At 42.0% G+C, this 8384-nt stretch overlaps 1 protein-coding gene across 1 annotated transcript; it reads left to right on the top strand.

Annotated features, from left to right (window-relative positions):
• Positions 1–2141: 2141 nt before the first annotated feature.
• On the top strand, positions 2142–4598 carry LOC101600508 (epididymal secretory protein E3-beta-like). Its single transcript, XM_004672351.3, has 2 exons — positions 2142–2236; positions 3976–4598. Exons 1-2 carry the CDS (start codon positions 2219–2221, stop codon positions 4432–4434), a joined length of 477 nt encoding a protein of 158 aa, XP_004672408.2. The 5' UTR covers positions 2142–2218; the 3' UTR covers positions 4435–4598.
• The last annotated feature ends 3786 nt before the right edge of the window (positions 4599–8384 follow it).

Genomic DNA, 8384 nt, shown 5'->3' on the forward strand with positions numbered 1-8384 from the left:
CTTAAGTGTCTCATTTGGTAAAAATTTTAATCTTGTTTTTAAGTATTTTTTGTAAATATTATTAAAAGGAGAACAATATTTAAGCAAAACCTTCCTTTTGTAAACAAAGAATCAGCTTTTAATTTTAGAAGTATTAAACTCTGACCTTAGAAATTTGATAACCTTTAGTAATAATAAACTTACTTATATCCATGTCCTCTTTATAGTTTAAATCTTAAATAAACCATAATTAGAAATGTAATTACCTTTCTTATTATCTTTTATTTATTTAATTTAACTTTCTAAAATCAGAAATATACATTATATTTGTAACTTTTATACATCTTTAAACTTTTATACATCTTTAAATGAAAATCTGGGAAACTATTTAAAATACTTTTTAAAATGAAAATCCAAGGTGCTGTCAAAAGGCATTCATATTGCATCTTAACACTTATAAACATAGACACAACATATCAATAATCCTGTATTTTATTAATAAACTAACATTAATTAATTTAAGTTTACCCTATAAAAAGTCTTTACCTTTTAATTCAATCTTTTTTTTTTTTTTGGTTTTCGAGGTAGGGTCTCACTCTAGCCCAGGCTGACCTGGAATTCACTATGGAGTCTCAGGGTGGCCTCGAACTCACAGCAATCCTCCTACCTCTGCCCCCTGAGTGCTGGGATTAAAGGTGTGCGCCACCACGCCTGGCTTTTAATTCAATCTTTAAAGCAATTTTTAAAAGTACTATTGGAAAAAAAATAAAGTAGTATTGGGGCATGGAGAGATGGCTTAGTGGTTAAGGTACTTACCTGCAAAGGCTAATAACCTGAGTTCAATTCCAAGTGCCCACATAAAGCCAGATGCGTAGAGTGGCAACACATCTGGAGTTTGTTTGTAGTGACTGGAGGCCCTGACAGGCCCACTTTCTCTCTCTCTGTCTCTCTATCTCTCTCTACTTGCAAATAAATAAATAAATAAATAAATAAATAAATGTATATATTTAAGATTTATTTTTATTATTTATTTATTAGAGACAGAGAAAGGGATAGGAGAGAGAGAGAGAGAGAGAGAGCGAGTGTGTGCGTGTGTGTGTGTGTGTGTGTGTGTGTGTGTGTGTGTGTGTGTGTTCTAAAGCAGTACGGAGTTAGAGAGATGGCTTAGCAGTTAAGGTGCTTGCCTGTGAAGTCTAAGGACATAGGTTTGACTCCCCAGTACCCACATAAGCCAGATGCACAGGTGGCAAGTGCATCTGGAGTTTGTTTGCAGTGGTAGAAGCCCTGGCATGCCTATTGTCTCTCATCTGCTTCTCTCTCCCTGTCTCTCTTAAATAAATAAATAAACAAACAAACAAACAAATAAATAGCATATTAAAGTTTGGCCTTTTTCTCATTGCTAAAAACCCTATCATTGTGGGAATCATGAAACTAGCTAACCAAAACCTAAGAAAGACTTCTCCTCAGGATCAAAGATTATGGAGGGAAGGGAGACAAAAGAAATGGAAAAGAAACAAGGAATGTTTTCAAATTAATCCCTGTTACAACATGAACTGAATACAGAAGGGGTTATTATAGTGGCATCACCATGGTTACTTTGGCAACAACTTATAAATATAACTGATCATTTTAACATTCTCTTCTTTTTCTTTCTAACACCCTAATAATGAGGAGATCCAAAGGGAATCCCCATCTTCATGGTCAGGATATTAGCAGTCCTTAAAGGTATTCGTGTCCATTTATTCATGAGTTGCACCCATTACTAGATACTGTGTCACTTCTCAGTGACATTTCCTCAGTTCACAGCTGCAGAAGTGGTTGTCCACTGTATCATTCCTACAGAACACAGCCCAGCCATTCATGAACTTTTCACCAGAAAGTTTTCAGGAAGTAAGTGTAGGAGCCAGATCTCTGGCTGTCCCCTGAAAACGACAGACAACCCTTCTCTGGGGTCTTCTCTGTCCAGTGCTTTACAATTTCTTTGTGTCTGAAGTCATTCTTTGATGTTTGCAGCCTTGCTTAAGGCTATTCTCAGGGTGAACCCGACTGTTCCACATGAGAAGATACAACAACAGTTTCACACAAGATGTTCCTGGCCCTCCCCTCCACTCCCATAGTCATCCAAAGTGCCTTACCCACCAACGTCATCCCTCATTCACGGCAGTAGACTTCTGGGACCTGGGGAAAGGTCTGCTCTTTACTTCATATATTCTGAGAGCCACCGTGCCCCTTGGTGTGGATGCCAATGCTGAATGAGGTGAGTGAGCAGGGTGGGGTAGAGGGGGCCTGAGTGAAAGGAAAAGAGTCACTGGGAAGAGACTGATCAGTCTTTTAGATCAGCCATAGAAAGTACATGCTTCGAGTCAGCTCTGCATTCATCTGATAAAGCCTTTCACCACTTTTCCCTCCCTCTTCTCCCAAAGCATATGTGTGGGTCTTTGTTCACTCTCACAGGTATATGAGAGAACAATGCTTGGAATTTTTTTTTAGGAAGCTAGTTTTAGGCTCACGTGAGGACACTCATGATGGAAGAGTTGCAAATAAGGTAAGAGATTCAGTTTGGCAAAGTAAAGTCATGAAAGTGTCAGAAAACTAGTTGAAGGGAACAACTGGATCTCCTCTTCGGTGCCAGCGTCACTACTGTGGGGGCAGTTTTAGTCTTATTATTTGATTGACTGAACCAATATTTCCCACTTGGAGTTCCTTTACGATGGCATTATTTTCATTAATATTTTGCTTATTCATTTATTACTTAATAAAGAGAAAAGGGGTATACACACACACACACACACACATAGTTGACAAAGAGAGAGAGAATGAGTTCACCAAGGCCACTGCAAACGAACTCTAGATGCATGTGCCTCCTTGTGCATCTAGTTTACAGTGGGTACAGGGGAACTGAACCTGGAGTGTTAAGTTTCACAGACAAGTGCCTTAACTGTTAACCCATCTCTCCAGCCCTACCACGACATTCTTAATAAGCAGCTCTGTTAATCATTTGTAATGATGCAGCTCAGTGAAATGACCCCAACAGCAGAAGTGGGAGTTTAGAGTGTTCTCGCCAGCCTCTGGGGACATGGGATAAGGAAGTCAGGGCTGTAGAAGCTCTGTCACCCAGGCAGCGTGACTGCAGTCCAGATGGTGGTTTCAGGAGAAAGAAGTCTTTCTGCCTAAGACTTAACTCCCACATAGTTACTCACTCTCTACATTCCCTTAAAAGATGATTACCCTTCCCTTTGCAGACATAAAATTTAAAATGGCATGTGTTTTTTTGAACACATGATCTCCCGAGAGGTGGGGAGCTAGCAGAGGGTGAGGGGTTTGAGGTTGAGTAGAAGACAGGGAACATAGAGGAATTTGGATGTTTGTTTTGTTTTATTTTTATTTTTAGATGTGTGGTCTTGTGCTCGCTTGGGCAGCACATATACTAGAGGTAGGGTCTCACTCTAGCCAAGGATGACCTGGAATTTACTCTGTAGTCTCAGGATGGCCTCAAACTCATAGCAATCCTTCTGTCTTGGCCTCCCAAGTGCTGGGATTAAAGGCATGTGCCTCCACACTAGACCAGATTTTTAAAAAATATACTTCCTCTACTCTTTTCAATTTTATTCTGACTCACTCAGTCTGAAACACATTTTATTCATTTCCATAATGTTAACTATCTAATTAGAGTTATCATCTTCTTATCTGAGAACAAAACAGTAAAACTAGGCTGGAAGAAGGCTGAGGGGTTAGAGGTGCTGGTTTGCAAAACCATTGTACAATTCCTCAGCCACACATGTGCATGCAAACACAGTCTGGAGCTTGTTTTGCAACAGCTAGAAACTGTGGTACACTCACACACACGCACGCACGCACACACACACACACACACACACACACACACACACATACATGGGCAAATAAATATGTTTTTTAGTTAGATGATGTTAAAGAGCTCAGGTCTCAGGGCAAAATCTCATAAATATTTTCTTCTCTCTTTCTGTGTCCACTCAGGTGGCCCTGGTGACTAGGATGGCATCCTCTCCGAAGGCCTGGGGTACCCTGGTGGTCCTGCTGTGCCTGCAGCACAGGCCACTTGTGCAAAGCAAGTACACTTCCAGACGGGAGTTCATGGACAAGCACCACCTAAGTCCAACCCATGAATTCAGTGCATACAAGTGCACTGTCCTCATGAGTGAGAAAGATCTGCAAGCCGAGGTCTCTCACCTGTTTATTTATATATCATGGTATAAAGTTGAGCATATTTGCGTTAGTGGGAATTGGAAAGATCGCTACAAAAACTCCTATGTTTGGGCCCAGACTCCCATCAAAGTACTTGAGTGTCACTGGGATAGTTTCAAAAACAGCTACATGGAGAGCAGGAGTTACAGCTATGTTCAATTCCATTGCAACATGGACGGATATGTGGATGACATAGAAGACATGAAGATCATAGAGACAATTGTCTACTAGCAGTCTAGCCATTCCTCGCTTTGGAAGGGTATTGGTTCTCATGTGTCAGTCCCTGGCAACATCAATAGCTGCTGTTACTTCCCACTTGTGTTTGTGTATCAATGTTTCCAATGACTAGAGTCCTGTACCGCATAGTTTCTTGACATTATAATTGTGTTCATGTTGTTCTTTGTGTGCATTAGTATTCTGTTCTCATTTACCTCACTCATGGCCATAGTTTTTCATGATTTAGCTCACAGTTATGGATGCTAGGAGACTAAAACAAAGGTGTTGGCAGTGGTGGTTTCTTCTGAGGCCTGTCTCTTTGGCTTTCAGATGGCTACATTCTCTTCTCTGTGTGTGTCCAAACCTCTTCCTCCAGTTAGCTTACACCCTATCCTAATCACCCAATTTTACTTCTTAAGAATACTTATTTTTGGGCTGGAGAGATGGCTTAGCGGTTAAGCGCTTGCCTGTGAAGCCTAAGGACCCCGGTTCGAGGCTCGGTTCCCCAGGTCCCACGTTAGCCAGATGCACAAGGGGGCGCACGCGTCTGGAGTTCGTTTGCAGAGGCTGGAAGCCCTGGCGCGCCCATTCTCTCTCTCCCTCTATCTGTCTTTCTCTCTGTGTCTGTCGCTATCAAATAAATAAATAAATAATTAAAAAAAAAAAGAATACTTATTTTTTTAAAAATTTATTTATTTATTTATTTATTTATTTATTTATTTATTTGAGACAGACACAGAGAGAAAGACAGATAGAGGGAGAGAGAGAATGGGCGCGCCAGGGCTTCCAGCCTCTGCAAACGAACTCCAGACGCGTGCGCCCCCTTGTGCATCTGGCTAACGTGGGACCTGGGGAACCGAGCCTCGAACCGGGGTCCTTAGGCTTCACAGGCAAGCGCTTAACCGCTAAGCCATCTCTCCAGCCCAAGAATACTTATTTATTTATGTACTTACTTAGAGAGAGAGAGAGAAAGACAGAAAGAAAGAAAGAAAGAAAGAAAGAAAGAAAGAAAGAAAGAAAGAAAGAAAGAAGGAAAGAAAGAAAGAAAAAAGGAAGGAAGGAAGGAAGGAAGGAAGGGAGGGAGGGAGGGAGGGAGGGAGGGAGGGAGGGAGGGAGGGAGGGAGGGAGACAGTATGGGCTTGCTAGGGCCCTTGTCACTGCAAATGAACTCTAGATGTATGCACAACTTTTTGCATCTGGCTTTATATGGATACTGGAGAATCAAACCCAACTGTCAGGCTTTGCAAGCAAGTGCCATTAAACACTGAGAGGGAGATAGGTAGCATTATGGAGAGGCAGTTAGACAGGAAAGCTCATAAGGAAGTATGGATCTTAATTCTGTCTGCCAAGTAGAACTAAAACAAATGGAATCTTCTTGACATCACACATTCACCCTGCTACCTACAGCAACTGCTGCAAAGCTGGGGTCTTTCAGGTGCACATGGAGTTGGGCCGCGCCCCTTCCGGACGCTGGCACCCAGGTGTGCTGACTTCTGGATCCAGCCCCTGACCCAGGATAAAAAACCTGACTGCTCCCAAGGTTTTGGGGGGACTTTTCTCCTCTTTTCGGGCTTAGGCTGTCCATCTCTCAGAACTCAGTTTTCACAACCAGTAAGGTTTTGTCCTTCCTACCCTGGCAGCTTGGCTGCTGCTAGGGTAAGAAAGAATGATGTGTTGTTGCCTTATTTTTAAAGCCTCTTAAATTCTTTTACATGTTTTTTTTTTGTTGTTGTTTGTTTGTTTGTTTTAGGCCCATGGGCTTTTACAGGGGCCCTTAGACCACGTGGACATACTTACTCCTCACCCTTTGGTTCCTTGATGGAATAAAATGTAATGATTGAGAAAAAAATAATCTTTCTCAGTCTTATTTTATTTCAATTCTTTTTTTTTTTTTTTTTCTTGAGGCAAGCCCAACAGACTGGCCGTTTTCTGTGAGAAAGTGAGAGAGAGAGAATTGGTACGCCAGGGCCTCCAGCCACTGTAATCGAACTCCAGATGCGTGTGCCCCCGTGTGCACTTGTGCAACCTTGCATGCTTGCATCACATTGTGCAGCTAGCTTATGTGGGACCTGGAGAGTCAAACATGGATTCTTAGGCTTTGCAGGCAAGTGCCTTAACCGCTAAGCCATCTCACCAGCCCCTAATCACCTAAAGTTTAACCTAATTACTTTTTAAAATACCTCATCTCCAAACACAGTCATATTCTAGGGTACTGTGGAGAGCTTCAACATGTACATTTTGAGGGAACAGAGTTTGTCCCATCATAAAAGGTTTAATGCAAAAGATCTTGAAGGCCTCTTCCAAGGACTCAAGCACTAGTGCGAGATATCCGTATAGTTAATGCTCTGTAAGTGCAGTTTGGCTGTGTTCCTGGGGTGAAGACACAATGGAAAAGTCTCCTGATTGTATCATAACTGTCTCTTTGGTTCCTGTATCAGCTAGACTAATACTTAAGAGAAACCCTCTAAAGGAGGAAAGTTTCATGTCCAATCACAGTTTCAGAGGTTTCAGTCCTCACTGGCTTTGCACCTGAGTGAGGCAGAGTGTACAGCAAAGGCTCCTCATCTCATGCCATCCAGGAAGCACAGAGAAAAGAGCAAGGGGCCGGGCAATCCATCTTTCCGGGGCATGTCCACCAGCGACCAAGTTCCTTCCACTTTTCGCAACTTCCCAATAATTCTATTATATTTCATCAAAGGATGAAACCATTGATTAGACCAGAATCTTCAGGATCTAACCACTTCTCAAAAGCCTACAGGTTGGCAACCAAGCCCCCAAATACATTAGCCGGTGGGGGATATTTCATATTCAAACCATAACAGTCTGGACTAATGGAGCTGGGTATTTCATGAGCAGCAGCTAATAAAGAATGCACTGAGGAGCCGGGCGTGGTGGCGCACGCCTTTAATCCCAGCACTAGGGAGGCAGAGGTAGGAGGATCACCATGAGTTCGAGGCCACCCTGAGACTACATAGTGAATTCCAGGTCAGCCTGAGCCAGAGTGAGACCCTACCTCAAAAAAAAAAGAATGCACTGAGGAAGGAATTGATGGGTTTCATCTGCATACCTAGAAACCGTAAACCACAAGTGCTAGGTGTCACGCTACAGCGCTTAGATAAAACAGCAATGTTTACAGCAAAGTTGGACTGCCCTTCCCCAAAGCCCAAGAATAGAAACTGAATTCTGGAAAAGTGAAGCTGCATTTCCTGTTTTTTTTTTTTTTCTACTTCTAAGTAAGCTAATCAATTATATCCTTCTAATCCAGGAAGTTAATGGAACCAAGGGAACTCTTTTTACTCAATTACACCTTTGTTGTTTGTTTTTTGAGGTAGGATCTCACTCTAGCCCAGGCTAGACCTATAATTCACTATATAGTCTTAGGGTGGCCTTGAACTCAAGGCAATCCTCCTGTCTCTGCCTCCCCAGTGCTGGGATTAAAGGCTTGTGCCACTACACCCAGCTTTATTTTTTCAAATATGTTTTTACTTATTTATTTGAAAAAGGCAGAAAAAGAGAGAGAAAATGGGTGCACCAGGATTTCCAGTCACTGGAAACGAACTCCAGATGCATCTGACTTACGTGGGTCCTGGAGAATCGAACCTGGGTCTTTTGCCTTTTCAGGCAAGGGCCTGAACTGCTGAGCCAACTCTTCAGCTCATATCTTTTTTATTTATTTTCTCATTATCTTTTACCTTAAGGTCCCACCTATACATACTTCCTTGATTCTATATCCATAATTCCATGGACTTTTCTTCTAGTCTCCTCTGCCCTTCTCATTCCTTGCCCAATTCCATTCCTAGAGCTTACAACTAATTCAGTCTCTAGCTAAAGATCTAGATAATGGTCTAAGATATAGAAGCACACTGTAGGGTTCCTCACTACTATGATAGGGTCAAGGGGAAGGATGATAAAGGGCAGCGTGGGGGTAAAGGAACTGTTTTATTTGATGACTGTAGGAGTAGTTA

The sequence above is a fragment of the Jaculus jaculus genome, chromosome 8 (genome assembly GCF_020740685.1).
Source record: "Jaculus jaculus isolate mJacJac1 chromosome 8, mJacJac1.mat.Y.cur, whole genome shotgun sequence".
NCBI lineage: Eukaryota > Metazoa > Chordata > Mammalia > Rodentia > Dipodidae > Jaculus > Jaculus jaculus.